General features: G+C 44.9%; 1 protein-coding gene and 1 pseudogene across 1 annotated transcript; both read right to left on the minus strand.

The window, feature by feature from the left end:
* Positions 1-9,851: 9,851 nt before the first annotated feature.
* LOC123090369 (cortical cell-delineating protein-like) lies at positions 9,852-10,175 on the minus strand (annotated as a pseudogene).
* Positions 10,176-14,974: 4,799 nt separating this feature from the next.
* On the minus strand, positions 14,975-15,738 carry LOC123089659 (cortical cell-delineating protein-like). Its single transcript, XM_044511282.1, has one exon. It carries the CDS (start codon positions 15,673-15,675, stop codon positions 15,238-15,240), a length of 438 nt encoding a protein of 145 aa, XP_044367217.1. The 5' UTR covers positions 15,676-15,738; the 3' UTR covers positions 14,975-15,237.
* Positions 15,739-16,860: the final 1,122 nt, after the last annotated feature.

The raw sequence follows: 16,860 nt of genomic DNA on the forward strand, positions 1-16,860 counted from the left end.
CGCGAGGCCATGGTTAGTGCTCCAGGTCCAGGCCACAACGAACCAGCCGCAGGCGAAAGACACCAGTTGCATCGACAGCGCGGCGTCCGCGCCGTATTGGACGGGGACACCGACCCTCGCCAGCGATGCGTCCATGTCGCCGAAGTCCAGGCTGCCTAGCGCCTCGCCCGACCTCGACGACGACGAGCAACGCGCCCCGCTTGTCGCAGTGCACCTCCGGGAGCCCTGTCCACGGGTTGGCCATGATGCGGCCTCCGAGCAGAAAGATGTGGTCCAGCAGGGGCGACGGCTTGCCCTCGAACGCGGTGACGACATCGACGAATCCACCGCCGGCGGAGGGCCCCGTCGAGAGCGGCATGGGGTAATTCCAATACTTAAATAGCGGGCTATGAAAAATAGCACTGGGCCTTCAACAGTTATAGCGGACTATAGCGTGCTATTTACGAAGGCGACTATTTAGCAGCACCTGCTGAAAAGGCTATAGCAGAGTATAGCCGGCTATTTAAAACTATGGATAATACAGTAGGTGAGGTTGGAGACGGGAAGCACGGCGCCGGGCCGCGTGACGGAGGCCTTGACGATACTCCTGCGGGTCACTCGAACAAGCAAAGAAACTGACCTGCTGTCTCTGAGATACACTTTCCCTTCCCTGCCCTGAAGTACTGTATATACAAGTGTTGTAGTAGAAGTTAACCTTGAAAATTCCAAAGTCAGCGTGGAATCTTTTGTACTGGCTGGGGCAGCGCTTTGGATGCCAAAATGATAGTATACACAAATATATCACCAGATAGAAGATGCATGCATTCTTAGAATTTTTTTTTTTTGCATGGGTAACATGATTCCACGCCGATATGTATGTATATGTAATTGATTTTCTAATGCTTTTAGTTTACATCAGCTATCAACAAATGAGTACAACTTTTGTCATCTATTCTTTTTCCTTTTGCTTTCTTCTTCTTAATTTGCTGATGGCACCATATAGTACACTTGACAAGGTGTGCTTGAATCGGTGTCTGTAATTTTCTCTGTCTTCGCCATCTTGGGGAGGCGGTAACGCAAAGGTGAGAAGCGAGAGCAGGGTGGGACGATAACCCCCACGGATTCTAAAGTGGCATTTCAAAATTTCCCCTGATATTCGAAACATCGGGATTTGGAGCCTTTGGTCCCACCGCAGCTGTTGACCCTGGTCAGGCATCAGCGGTGAGCATGTTCTGGTGTCATACTTGTACAAAGTTTCATCGTTCATGTAGCAGAGCATCTTGTCGCCATCGTCAACCCAGGCGCTCCATGGCCTGAAGATGTAAAAAGGTTCCTTGATGTGGAAGTTATAGCGCAGATCCCATTGTGGAGGCTTGTCATCCTCCGGCAGCGACATGACCCAAAAGTGGAGGCCCACGTGGCAGGCTTGTTTGACGAAGCACAACTGGCCGTCGAGCTCGAAGGCACCCACTAGCCGCTTGGCATAGTCGAGAGTCTCATGCTCTGGGAGACGGTACGTGCGGTATGTCTCTGTAAGCACATCGACTACCAACACTCGCTTCCAACCTATCGTCACCACATACAGCTTGCCGTCGATCAGTAGTGGCGGCCAAGTCAGGATTTCAGCCAGATGAGACGGTGAGTGGAACGAGTGTTGCCGCCAGCGGCGAGTGTCACCTAAGGTGTACACGGCCATGTGCACCTTAGAGAACCTGAACAACTTATACTCATTGGTGGGTGGACTGAATCCCAAGGCGAAGAGATGTGTCTTGTCCTTGGTTCCTGTGAGCGGCGGCGCCCTGGGAAGCGCCAGCATCTCGCCGGTGACAGGGTTACATACCACCGTTGCCGTGCACGTAGCAGAGGAGGCCGTTGCAGACGTTGGCGAGATCGTAGCCGCTGGGGATGTCGAAGGAGAACATGGCCTTGCCCGAAGACATGCTGAAGATGCTGGCCTCGTCGCTCCGGCCCGGCTCACACGTCGTCAAGACGAACAAGTTACCGAGTTGGAGTCGAAGCAGGTATCAAGTCGGACTCCTTGTGGGCACACGTATTTACTTCCTGATGGTAGTAGTAGTATTTTTGGGATCCGAACCACCTAAATTCCATGCATATGTATTCACCGATTGACACCGTACGTGCCGGACGAGATGGTGCCACAGATCCTCCTCCGGCTCGCTGTCGGACCGCTGCTTCGTCCAATTTAACCGAGCTCCATGGGGAGTTATGTGCGTGCGTGCGCCTCGCTCGATATGTGGGTGTGTAGGGACCTGGGAGATTATGTCAATCCCCCACAATAGGATCAGTGTCATATCATTACTTTCCCGGGCTAACTTTTGTTAAACAATATTGTGACTTGTATGCCACGCCTAGATATGTAGAGATAGGTGAAGATCTTTACTGTTCAAGTCTTGCGCATGTCTATCTCTTTGTATCCTCCTGTAATCTCTTCATGGTTGTTAACTGTTACAACCGAACCATGTAAACCCTCACGCAATCAATATATAATCGCGGGCCTCTGTGTATGGAGGTTTGAGACGCTTCATACACATCGAACATGGTAATCAGAGCAGACTTGTTCCTCAACATCTAGCTATCCCCATCTCCCAGCCGTATCCATCCAGCCCTCTCCAACTCCGGCCAAACCCACGTTCATCCACCATGTCTTCAAGCAGCCAAAACAACTCCACCGGCCTGAACTTCACAACATCCGAGCCTCTCTCCCGTACAAACTATATCCTATGGCGAGCCCAAGCTCGTTTCCAGATCATGGGATCGGGTCTATATGGGTATATCGATCAAACAATCCCAGAACCACCCAAAACCATTATCACCAAAACCTCAGAAGGAAAGGATCAAACTAGTCCTAACTCTACCTATACCCCATGGCTGATTCAAGATCAACAGATTGTTGCATACCTTCTCCGTAATCTTTCCAAGGAAGTATTGGTTCAGGTAGCTTCGTTAGGAACATCCCATGCCATCAGGGAAGCTCTCGCAAACATGTTTGCTGCCCAATCCCGTTCCCGTGCAAACAACTGCCGCATCTTCCTTACTAATGCCCAGAAGGGCTCCCAGACTGCCGCTGCTTTCTTTGGCCACATGAGATTGCTCTCAGATGAACTAGCAGTGGCCGGAAAACCAATCGGCGAGGACGAGCTTATCTCGTTCATCATCGCAGGGCTTGACATGGATTATCAGCCTCTCATCTCCGCTCTTGATGTTCGAACCGAACCCCTCTCTGTCGACGATCACTTCGGTATGGTCTCCAATTTTGATCAGCGTGTCGAGCTGTTCCAGGGCTCATGACCAGGAGCTTTCAAATCTTCCGCCAATCTCGCCTCTAGAGGTCGCAGCGCTCCCCCCACTAGTAGAAAACAGGGCATACGTTCCGGGCTGATAAGCCCATTAGTCCCGGTTCAGTCACGAACCGGGACCCATGGGGTCATTGGTTCTGGTTCGTGTGGCCAGGGGGGCTGCCGGGCCTCGTGAGGGCATTGGTCCCGGTTCGTCTGGCACCTTTGGTCTCGGTTGGTGGGACGAACCGGGACCAATGGGCCTCGCTCCTGGCCCACCATCATTGGTACCGGTCGATGGCTTGATCCGGTACCAAAGGGTGGCTATTAGTCCTGGTTGATGCCACGAACCAGGAACAATGAGTTGCCTATATATACCCCTCGCCTGCGAGCAGAACACTCCACTGCTCTGTTTTTCGGGCCAGCGAGGGGAGAGCTCTGTGGTGCTCCAGCTCACCTCCTATGCACACGGGGTGTTCGATGAAATGCCCGAGCCACACTATTTCAGCTTTCTCCTCTCGAAGCTCGACCTCCAAGCTCCATTTTCCTCGAGATTTGTCTAGGTTTAGCGGTCCGTCACGTCCCGTCCCCGTCTTCACCGCCGTCGATCGCCCGTGCCGATCTCATCGCCGGCACCACCGTGGTGAGCCTCTTGTTCTTATCTTCTTTCTAAAAGAAAAAAATTCTTACTTGTATGATTAGATAGATACTTGTCTAATTTTCTTAATTTTATTATTGCTTCTTATTATATAGTGCGATGGTTTTTGTATCCGCCCCTGTCGGCCCTCGTCTTGTCTATGATCCGGATGTGGTATATATTACCTTTATAACTATTTGGTTCATTTATTGTTTATGACAATTATGCCGACCAACGTAACATAGATTTTATTTATCTAGGAGATATGTGAACCGGAAATTCCAACCGATCCTATTGTCGAGAGGTTAAATTTAGTTGAAAAAGAAAGCAATTTCTTGAAGGAAAAAATAAAAAAAATTGAGGAGGAGAAGATGATATTGGAGTTGCATGTTGCGGATGTCGTCGATGATCACAAGATCAAGATGGATGCAATGCGTTTGAAGATTAGAAAGATTAGAAAATATGTCATTCATACCGAGGCTTGGTATCATTATGCCGTTGAATCAATTGTTACCTTGGTTGAGATTATGATCGCATTTGTTTTTGCATTGAAATGTTTTACATAGTTTCAATGTATGGTTTAATTAATTAGATGCTCTGGAGAGCTATATGTTGTTCAACGAGAACTATGTATGTGCTTTGGTTTTAATGCGATGATGAACTTCTATTAATTTGGTCACTTAATTATCTATCCATGATGTTCTGTAATGGTTTTTGGCACACTTAATTTTATATATATATATATATATATATATATATATATATATATATATATATCTGTGTGTGTGTGTGTGTATAATGCATGCAGATGAACCGGCAATGGATGTACGGTGACAGACACACCTCCGAGTACGTTAAGGGCGTGCATGGTTTTCTCGAAGTGGCTGAGGCAAACAAGCATAATGATTTTATGTGTTGTCCATGCCCTATCTATGAGAATGCGAAGTCTTACTCTAACAGGAAAACCCTTCACATCCACCTTCTTGAGAAGGGTTTCATGCCACACTATAATGTTTGGACCAAGCACTGAGAAATAGGGGTTATGATGGAAGACAGGGAATAAGAAGAGCACGATGACAACTATGTGCCCCCTGAATACTGTGATGCTGCAACGGGGGAAGCTATTGAAGATGAAGAGGAACCAGACGATGTGCCCGATGATGATCTCCGCCGATGTGAAAAGGAGAAGGTGAAGTTCGATCGCATGCTAGAGGATCACAAAAAAGGTTCGTACCCCAATTGCGAAGATGGAAACACAAAGCTCGGTACCGTACTGGAATTCCTGTAGTGGAAGGCAGAGAATGATGTGTCTGACAAAGGATTTGAGAAGCTACAGAAAATATTGAAGAAGAAGCTTCCAAAGGATAACGAATTTCCCGACAGTACGTATGCAGCAAAGAAGGTTGTTTGCCCTCTAGGATTGGAGGTGCAGAAGATACATGCAAGCCCTAATGACTGCATCATGTACCATGGTGCATACGAGGATTTGAACGCACGCCCGGTATGCGGTGCATTGCGGTATAAGATCAGAGGAGATGACCCTGCTGATGTTGACGGCGAGCGCCCCTGGAAGAGAGTTCCTGCCAAGGTGATGTGGTATGCTCCTATAATACCACGGTTGAAACGCCTGTTCAGAAACAAAGAACATGCCAAGTTGATGCGCTCGCACAGAGATGACCAAAAGAAAGACGGGAAGTTGAGAGCACCCGCTGACGGGGCGCAGTAGAGAAAAATCGAGAGAAAGTATTGGGAGGAGTTTGCAGGTGACGCAAGGAACGTATGGTTTGGTTTAAGCGCGGATGGCATTAATCCTTTCGGGGAGCAGAGCAGCAATCACAACACCTGGCCCGTGACTCTATATATCTATAACCTTCCTCCTTGGTTGTGCATGAAGCGGAAGTTCATTATGATGCTGATACGTCTCCAACGTATCTATAATTTTTTATTGTTCCATGCTATTATATTACCCCTTTTGGATGTTTATGGGCTTTATTTTACACATGTATATCGTTTTTGGGACTAACCTACTAACCGGAGGCCCAGCCTGTATTGCTGTTTTTTTGCCTATTTCAGTATTTCAAAGAAAAGGAATATCAAACGGAGTCCAAACGGAATGAAACCTTCGGGAGCGTGATTTTTTGGAACGAACGTGATCCAGAGGACTTGGAGTGCAAGTCAAGAAGTAGCCGAGGCGGCCATGAGAGGGGAGGGCACGCCCACACCTACAGGGCACGCCCCCTGTCTCGTGGGCCCCTCGGGCGGCCACCGATGTACTTCTTCCTCCTATATAAGCCTACGTACCCTGAAAACATACATGGAGCCAACGAAACACAATTTCCACCGCCGTAACCATCTGCATCCGCGAGATCCCATCTTGGAGCCTTCGTCGGTGCTCCGCCGGAGGGGGAATCGACGACAAAGGGCTTCTACATCAACACCATAGCCCCTCCAATGAGTTGTGAGTAGTTTACCACAGACCTTCGGGTCCATAGTTATTAGCTAGATGGCTTTTTCTCTCTTTTTGGATCTCAATACAATGTTCTCCCCCTCTCTTGTGGAGATCTATTGATGTAAACTCTTTTTGCGGTGTGTTTGTTGAGATCTGATGAATTGTGGGTTTATGATCAAGTTTATCTATGAGAAATATTTGAATCTCCTCTGAATTCTTTTATGTATGATTGAGTTATCTTTGCAAGTCTCTTCGAATTATCAGTTTGGTTTGGCCTACTAGATTGATCTTGCGGCGTCCTTACCCAGTGACAGAAAGGGTTGCAAGGCACGTATTGCATTGTGGCCATCGAGGATAAAAAGATGGTGTTTATATCATATTGCTTGAGTTTATCCCTCTACATCATGTCATCTTGCTTAATGCGTTACTCTGTTCTTTATGAACTTAATACTCTAGATGCAGGCAGGAGTCGGTCGATGTGTGGAGTAATAGTAGTAGATGCAAGCAGGAGTCGGTCTACTTGTTGCGGACGTGATGCCTATATACATGATCATGCCTAGATAATCTCATAATTATTCGCTTTTCTATCAATTGCTCAACAGTAATTTGTTCACCCCCCATATTACTTATGCTATCTTGAGAGAAGCCTCTAGTAAAACCTATGGCCCCCGGGTCTATCCTTTATCATAATTGCTTCCAATCTACTTTTATTTGCATCTTTACTTTTTGCATCTATATTATAAAATACAAAAAATATATTTATCTTCCCATACTATCTCTATCATATCTCATTTTCGCAAGTGGCCGTGAAGGGATTGACAACCCCTTTATTGCGTTGGTTGCGAGTTCTTTGTTTGTTTGTGTAGGTGTGTGGGACTTTTGAGGAGCCTCCTACTGAATTGATACCTTGGTTCTCAAAAACTGAGAGAAATACTTACGCTACTCTGCTGCATCACCCTTTCCTCTTAAAGGAAAACCAACTCAAGCTCAAGACATAGCAAGAAGGATTTCTGGCACCGTTGCCGGGCAGGTCTTCGCTCAAGTCAAGACATACCAAGTACCCATCACAAACTCATCTCCCTCGCATTTACATTATTTGCCATTTGCCTCTCGTTTTCCTCTTCCCCACTTCACCCTTGCCATTTTATTCGCCATCTCTTTCCCAATCTTCTCCTCTCTTTTCGCTTGTCTTTTTCCGTTTGCTCGTGTGTTGGTTCGTTTACCTTGTCGTTATGGCTATTTCCTTATCCACTCCTATGTCTCCCGAGTTTGAAGTTCTTCACTTCAAGCAAAGGCAAGGAGAAAACTTAAAAGATGCTTGGTATAGGTTGATCGAATCTTATCGCAAGTGCACCCTAGAGGTGAACTTTAGAATTCTTCTTCGCAATTTTTATGTTGGGCTAAATATGACGCATAGACAACTCTTGGATTGCATTGCCAAGGGAAATTTTATTGAAATTGATCCCAGTATTGCTCATGAAATTATAGAGGGAATAGTGGCAACACTACCTCAAAAGGGAGGATCTCATCCTACCCATGAAGAAATACAAGTGTTTGGAAAATTTTGCGAAGTAACAAAAATTTTACAAAAGTCTCTTGAGCGTCTTAAAAGTGTTAGCGGAAATCTTCACCATATGAATATGTTGATTACTCTTTGCAATAAGCGGTTGGATTCTTTAGATCTAAAGATTTCTGAGTATGAAGGGAAACGGAAAGAACCTCCCGGATTTGAGCATGACTCCGCTAAAAAACTGAAAATTAAGGATGACACTACTTAGATCTATCTTCGCTTTTATGCCTAGCTAGGGGCGTTAAACGATAGCGCTAGTTGGGAGGCAACCCAATTTTGTTTGTGTTTTTATGTTTTTGTTCCTGTTTAGTAATAAATTTTGCATCTACCTTCAGTTTAGATGTGTTTTTATCTTTTAATTAGTGTTTGTGCCAAGTAGAACCTATAGGATAACCTTTGGTGATAGTTAATTTGATTCTGCTGAAAAACAGAAACTTTGCGCGCACGAATTTAATTTTGTTAAATCATGGAAGCGTGCTTTTGTGTTGATTATTTTTGCTGCTGATCAATAAACAAATTGTCCAGGACTTCCTATTTTGATAGGATTTTTAGAGTTCCAGAAGTTTGCGTTACTTACAGATTGCTACAGACTGTTCTGTTTTTGACAGATTCTGTTTTTCGTGTGTTCTTTGCTTATTTTGATGCATCTATGGCTAGTAAAATAGTTTATAAAACATAGAAAAGTTGGAATACAGTAGGTTTAACACCAAAATAAATAAAGAATAAGTTCATTACAGTACCTTATGTGGTGGTTTTGTTTTCTTTCACTAACGGAGCTTATAAGATTTCCTGTTGAGTTTTGTGTTGTGAAGTTTTCAAGTTTTGGGTAAAGCTTTTATGGACTATGGAATAAGGAGTGGCAAGAGGCTAAGCTTGGGGATGCCCATGGCACCCCAAGATATTCAAGAATAGCCAAAAGCCTAAACTTGGGGATGCCCCGGGAAGGCATCCCCTCTTTCGTCTTTGTTTATTGGTAACTTTACTTGGAGCTATATTTTTATTCACCACATGATATGTGTTTTGCTTGGAGCGTCATGTATTATATTAGCCTTTTCTTTTTAGTTTACCACAATAATCCGTGCTGTACACACCTTTTGGGAGATGCATACTTGATTAGAATTTTGCTAGAATACTCTATGTGCTTCACTTATATCTTTTGAGCTTGATAGTTTTTGCTCTAGTGCTTCACTTATATCTTTTAGAGCACGGCGGTGGCTTATTTTTATAGAATTTGCTAGTCTCTCATGCTTCACTTATATTATTTTGAGAGTCTTTTTGAACAGCATGGTATTTGCTATGGTAATAAATTTAGAGTTGACTTTGATCTAGGTGCATGTACTCCATCCCTTTCATAATATAGTGTGTACAGATTTTCTAAAACTCAAAGATTGCAAACTTTGAGCAAGTTTATAGAGAAAAATATTTATATCTACCATACTAAATATATAAAATATGAAACTAAATCTTATGACGATTCTAATGATATATGTTTGGCATTCCAGATGTAAATATGTTTCCTAGTTTGTGAGGTTTGACTTGTCAAAAAGTTATATGCCTCTTTGATCTTAAACATAAGAATGCTGGTTTTATATTATGGAACGGAGGGAGTATATGTTTTAGGAGTGGGTTATGACGCAGCAGAATAAGTATAACACACAGATCGAGTTAACACTACTTCAACATATTTCAGATGATACAAGCTAGGGGCATATAGCCGGTTCAGTAATTCACATGATGATACAAACCGCCGATTACGTGGGTCATTTATTTGGACACCACAACATGACACACTTTCGAAGTGATCACTGCATGCATGCATAACCCGAATGCATGACACCGAACTTAGACATGCATGAGCCATATAGATGAACTGAAATACAAACTTAAGGAGTAGTATATACTTAGGAAGGTGCATGCATGTCATGTGTATACATCATCGACATGGACGTTGAGGTTGATGACACCGAGGACCTTGGCCCTGATGGTGGTGCAGAGGCACACCGTGGCGTCCAGGTCGGCCAGCAGAGGGCATCAGGGCTCGCTGGGCGGCATGCCGAGCCCGAGCTTTAGCAGGTTCAGCACGTTGGCACACACGCCCAGCTTCAGTGTGTCGATCGGGCACGAGCCGTTGGTCGTCGACGGTGGCGGCGGGGTCGGGCAGTGGGGTCCGCAACCGCTGTGCGCAGCGGCGACCATCCGGTTCAGACCGAGGTGCAGGAGGAAGAGCTTGGTCGATGGCGCCATGGCGAAAGCTTTGGTCGAGAGGAAGCAAGGCTTACAATAGATAGCAAGGGTTTGTAGGTGTTTTGGGTTTGTGTGTTTGTAGATGGCCCGGTTGCACATACATGCATGCAAGTGTGTTGATCCCATGATCTATCGTTCATACATGCATCAAGTTTCATTCTACAGTAAACTAAAATAAAATCCATCTACGTACATATACCCATACCCTTATTGATGCCCTCAATCTCTGTGCGCTAACCAATAAAATGTTTAGAGCGAGATATACGCCGGCGACTTTCAATACTTGATGGGCATGCGTATTTTCAAACAAGCTCTAGTTGAAGATATGCGCTGAAGATATGTTGTGTGACGACTTTCCTGCCATGCACATGCATGCTGTAGTTGCTACTTAGGTTGATACCATGCATGGGAACGTATAGCAGATGCATATTCATTGGAGAGCAGGAAAAGTCAACTATAAATGTTCCATAGCTAGCTTTAGCTCATACATGCATAGTCGTTGGTGTGGACACGTATCCAGGCCGGCACTGCTTTTTGTATAGAAAAATGTTCAACATGTATTTGGCATTTCGAATAAATGTTCATCATGTATTTAAAAAATTCAATGTGTATAAAAAAAAGATCATCGTGTATACTAAAACAGTTCAATGTGTAGTAAAAAAAAGTAGACATGTATTTTTTTAAAGTCAAAAGAAAAACTGATAAAGAAATATGGAAAAGGAAAAAACATCGTGGAATCGTCCCAAAACTGAAAAAAATGATAGAAGGTTTCATGAACCCGTCCATAGATGCTTCAAAAAACCACAAAACCTCTAACTAACACAATTATTTGGCCAGTCCACCATGTCGATCTTCATAGGCGAGCACAAGTTATGTCTCAAAATAAGAACTTTTAGTATTTGCAGTAGGAGAGCCCCAGGAGCAGATGGACTCATGGCCTAGCATTGTAGTCATCATTTCCTGGCGCAATCGGATGTACATGAAGGCCAAGGCCTAGTGCCCCAGCTGGCACTAGTGCCATACAACTGACACATTCCCTGTAAAAACGGTATTACCCAAGTTATCATTGAGGTACTACTTCTCCATCAGTAGTCATGCCACAAGACTATCCAGATTCTGGAATGTGCACGCTTGCTTGGCTAGAAGAGCCTGATTATAAGTTCTCATGTCTCTAAAACCCATGCCTCCCATAGTTTTTGGAAGGAAGCAAGCTAGCCCTTCTTTCCTTTAACCTCCCCCACTCCCCACATGTAGGATCTTAGCCTGCACAAAACCTTGCAAGCAATGGAGAGCGCTGCAACACGATGATGTCACTGTGACTTGTGAGACCCTGGCATGCCATGCAAAGAGTGTCAAATCCCAAAATATTTTGATGCAAATGCTTCCATAATGACGGTGGGAACTCTATGATGGCCCTAGTATTTCCTTTGTTGAGTATATGGGCAGTTCTTCCATTTTAAGTGCATGCAATCTTGGTCTCCAGACGTGTTAGAATAGCGCATCAGGGGCAAAGTCGTCTTCATATAGATCAACATGCCCATATGACTAGCGCCGATTCAACGCTTAATATCCCAACATGAAGTTGAGAACATGCTCCTCTACACGCTTTATTTCTTCAAGAATCGCCATCATCGCCTCCGTTTGATACCCATCTTCCTCATCTAATGAAGGAAAATCCATGAATTCAACCTAGAAGTACACCTCATCAGAATCCACTGTGTTTGAGTCAAAGAAAAAAAACACAACGCCAAGTAATTTCATTTTGGCATTTGACCGACTAGTTGTCGTGCACGGCCTCCGCAATGGATGCTGACGACAGTGGCGGAGGGGTACACGTGCTATGGCCGAATCTAGCGGACTGCGGTGGCGGCATAGGCCTAAGGGAGCAAACACATGGGTAGAGCGGTACAAGTCTGTCAAGGCATGGTCAGTGTCGGGTGGTGGGCTACTGGGGCGACGCCATTGTCCAAGATTAAAAACCAAATACTCATACTTCAAGGGTTATATGCATCCCTAGTTGGTGCAGAGGCCAGGGAAGTGAAATTCTCCCCCAATTTAATGACCTTCCGTGTGTTCATTAGGCATGAATTTCTTATATTGATCTGCCCCCATGTCGCCCCCGTTAGGCGACTCGGGCAATACCCAACAAACCTAGCCGCCGGGGGTGGCGGAGGATTTCCTCTCTCCTGCGTCTCAGGGGTGGTGCAACGCTACTAGGCGTGAGGTGGCGCGGGCGATCTAGTTTTTGCGACGCCCCGAAGATGGCTGGAGCAGGTGGCGGCAATGGCCGACCCTCCCTCAGGCGGCGGCTATAGGGCGGCGGGCGCAGCAGCAGGCTCTTTCGGGCGGCAGCAGCGGCTGCAGTCGGAAGTGGTGGCTGGCTTGGCTGCGGTGGTGCGCAATCTGCATTCGGATCAGGGGCGGTGGCATGGAGGGCCTGGTGGTCTCGGTGGTGGCACCACCGGTCAGATCTGGTCTGGCCGGTGCAGCCAGCGATGGTTCTCATCTCTTTCATCGGAGGTGGTCAGTCTGAGGCTGGGTGTTCGGATCTCGGGATCCGTCATCTAGTTCCAGCTGTGAGTCGGGGAGAATAGTTGCCGGTGAAAACCGAGCCGATGGCGGCATTCTGTGTCGTTACCTTAATGAAGGCATCATTGGGGTAACTACTGTCAACCCACTCGTGTTGCTCCGGGGGAAACCCTTGGATCTGGTCTTTCAGATTCGACGATGGCGGCACTGTGGTGTGGTTTCTCTTGATGGAGCATCGTTTGTGGAGCAGCGCTGGAAGACAGAGGCATGCAGAGGAGTGGGTTCGTCTTGCAAGAAGCTTCGGTGGAGATGTCAAGCCAAGCCTGGTCGATAGGTGCTACGCTTTGTCATGCCTGTTCGGTAAGTGCTATGCACGACAGATCTTCCAGAGACTTCAAGCTGTGTCGGCTGGTGGTACTTGGCAGCATGGTGCTGAGGTGTACCGGTGGCGACCGCGACGCGCTTAGCATTTCGCGCACAGGGAGGTGGTGCCGTTGGGCGCTGTGGTGGCGTCGACGGGTGGCCGGACTGGCAAGCATAATGCGGATCTCTTTCCCGAAGATGGGTCAGCGGGACGATGATGATGGCGCCTTCTAAACCGTATGTGTCATGATACGTTATGTGGATGGATCGATGATGACACTGATTTTAGATATAGGGAGTCAGAGCACCCACATTGTCGAGTTTGTAGGTGTGAGTGGTGGCGCCGGGTGGCTTGATGTAAGTTTTTGTCAGGCCTGTTTGAATAATTAATAAAGAAGGATGCATGCATCGATTGATGCAGAGGCCGGGAACTTTAACCTCCTTTTCAAAAAAAAAAAAACAGATCAATTTAATACCACTCCCTCCGTTTAAAAATAGATGACTCAACTTTGTACTTACTTTAGTACAAAGTTACTACAAAGTTGGGTCATCTATTTTGGAACAGAGGGAGTACTACACAATAAATTCTGTAGTAATTTGTACCGTAAAAATTTCCTCTATTTTTGTCATGTATCTCTTATGTACCGAGGATATTGTGCAAGAGAGGACCCCAATTAAGGGGCTGGAGTCAGTATATATTGTAGATATTTGTCTCCAATATTTTTATTTCTGTAATTACAAACAAGTAAACCTTATAAATACATAAGAGTTCTATAATTAATAAATGAACAACTTTAAAACACAATATGCATGGGAAATGTTAATGTTGTATAATGAAAATACTATCATGAGATTTTTTGTAATTTTTTTAATATCGCGATCTGGTAAACTTGATTAACATATTCATATGAAAAACAACTATTGAGATTGTCCGTTGAAGGCCATACACATTCCTAAAAGATATCTACTTCCAAACGAGGTGAGCATATGATTTGGCAAAAAGGTATCTCGTCTGGTACTTGACATAAGTTTCGTATGAATTTAAAGGATAGACATTGTCCTTCGAAATTATTACATGGATAATAGTTACTTCGTCCAAAAGGGCTACGTGAGATATTTTTCTACATAATTTCCTTCTTTCAAACTTAGTAATCCCCATCGAAAGGATCCAAAAATTACATGCTAATAAAAATATATGATGCTCAAGATAAATAAATAAATAAGCATATGTTTGAAACACGCATTCGTATGTACCGATATATTTGGATCATATGATTGGTAGTTATTCATAAATTTAGATGTATGGGTACTCCAACCAGTTAATTGCTTCTTCCTTCAGGGATTTATCTAGCTAGACGATGCTAAATGACTTTCAATAGAACACTACATTCATGTGTGTTATAGAACACATTTGGAGTTAAAACAGGTATTGTGATGTTTGCGGGGCCAAATTTTACTTTATGGACACTATGAACGGTTTTAGCTTGACCTATTGCACGAGACCCAACTGTCAAAAGCGATCTGGTCAGCCTATTCTAGTTTAGCGTGAAATTGTGAAGTTAAAATTTGATTCAAATTATCACAATGACAAAATTTAGGTCAAAGTGTTGCAACATCACAGAGACCTGGTTCAAATAAATTTTACTCGCTTTACCCCGCAAAAGATTTATAGTTCAGTTTATCGATCCCATGATTACGTTATCCAAAGTATTGTTCCGTTTCGCAGATGCATGGTTCTTTGTGGTTCTGCTTAAGCTTAACAAAAAGAAAACCATGCCAAGCGAGTTGCTGCGGTTGGACCTCGCAAAAGCAAAGAATAGAGGCCATGATCAGATAGAAGACGTGGATCTGATCATAATTCATGCAATAATATGTGCATACAAGCTGGCAATATATCACGGGTTCAGTTAACACAAGTTGAATCATTTTATTCCACGTACGTGTACAAGTATGTATATCATTTTACAAATATGCAAACCATGCATTTAGATGATATCATATCGAAATGCAGTGATCAACGAGAGTATCTTATAAATGACGAGTGTGATGACGACCAACTGGAAGAGGAAACAAAATATGTAACTGCATGCGTATGACATGCAAACCAGTGACGAGTGTGACCACGACGATGCATGGTTTGTGATGCATCGATCGATGGATGATGGGTGGATCAGCTGGGGCAGGTGAAGTCGGCGGGGCAAGTCTTGCCGCACTGGTTGAGGAGGAGCACGAGGTCGACAGGGACGTTGAGCTTGATGCCGAGGACGTTGGCGTTGATGGCGGTGCAGAGACAGACGGCGGCGTCGAGGTCGGCAAGCCCGCTCAGCAGGGGGCAGCAGTCCTCGCTTGCCGGCACGCCGAGGTTGAGCTTTAGCAGGTTCAGTACGTTGGCGCACGCCTTCAGCTTCAGCGTGTTGATCGAGCAGGTGCCGCTGCCGCCTCCGGTCGTCGGCGGGGTTGGGACTGGGATGACGGGCGGGGGCATGGCCATCGGCGGGGTTGGCACTGGGATGGCCGGTGTGTTGCCGCAGTACGACCCGCAGCCATGCGCGGCTGCCATGAGGACCAGGTTCAGGGCGAGGAAGAGGGCGACCTTGGAGGGCGCCATTGCTATGCTGATGAAACAAGTAGCCAGCAAGAGTGTACTGGGTTGTGGCTGAGCTAGGTGGGCTTGCTAGCTTGTGATGCTTTTCTTTGGTTGCTTGGGGTGGTATTTATAGGCCGGGATGTAGTGTGCATTTGTGCAACAAGTGCAAGCACGTCATGATATATCGAGTTTGACTCTTGCCGTAATTTGCGAAAAATATATACCACCACTAGTGTGCCATTATTGGAGCTTAACTTGTTTGCTAACGAGCAAAACCCTTAGACCTGCGCCATGAGATATGTTTGATGGGTTTGCAAATTTAGCTGTAATCTTGAGGGCATACATAGGATAGGACAAAGGAATATATATGCATGGCAGCGCTACGAGCTGGCACATAACCTGATCTTCAGGGTCACGGGAGGAAAATATAGGAGATTACATGTGGCCATGCATGCACATGCAAGCTACTACCAGCGCAGAGATGTCTAGTATACGTTTCGTACTTTGGTTTATTATATACTGGCTCGTTGGCATGGACACATACGCTACAACTAGCTGTCTAATTATTAGTTAATTGTCCCCTCTGGGCAGTGGTTGTGCTGGCAAATAATTTCAATATTGACAAGGGAATTACACTGCTGTAGTAGCTAGTTTACAATATAGCTGCAAAAAAAAACTAGCTTACAATATTTATGTGATAGAGCTAGGCCGCTGTGTGAACAAGTGCGCATGAAGAAATTACTAATTTTCTATTTTTCAATTATCTATAATATATTTATATTTCACTTGTCTTTCAATCTTCGGATCAACACCTACACTTATCGTAGTTTCTGGAAAATCGCGCACTCTCAGTACTAAACTTTTATGTTAGGTAATAGTATGCCATTTTAGGTAATCAATACCTTAAAGTATTACAAAACTTGAGATTTACTAAAAGTGAAATCATATGCTCTCTATCCACGGAAATGTTGTATTACGTTGTTGAGCTTCTAGTCTAGGTAAAATAACTGAGTGTACTATTTGTTGTATGCAAAGATCCACACTGCGTTTAGTCTGTAGCAAACTGATTAATTACTAGTTTATGCAAGGACGAATATGTAGCTCATGAATTTCTAGTGTATGCAAGGTTGAATGAGTCATCCTATTAAACGTTATATGTGAAGGAAGAAGGATAGTGGGCATTGCGCCTTGGCAGATCTATTTTTT

Source organism: Triticum aestivum, chromosome 4B (genome assembly GCF_018294505.1).
Source record: "Triticum aestivum cultivar Chinese Spring chromosome 4B, IWGSC CS RefSeq v2.1, whole genome shotgun sequence".
Classification (NCBI taxonomy): Eukaryota; Viridiplantae; Streptophyta; class Magnoliopsida; order Poales; family Poaceae; genus Triticum; species Triticum aestivum.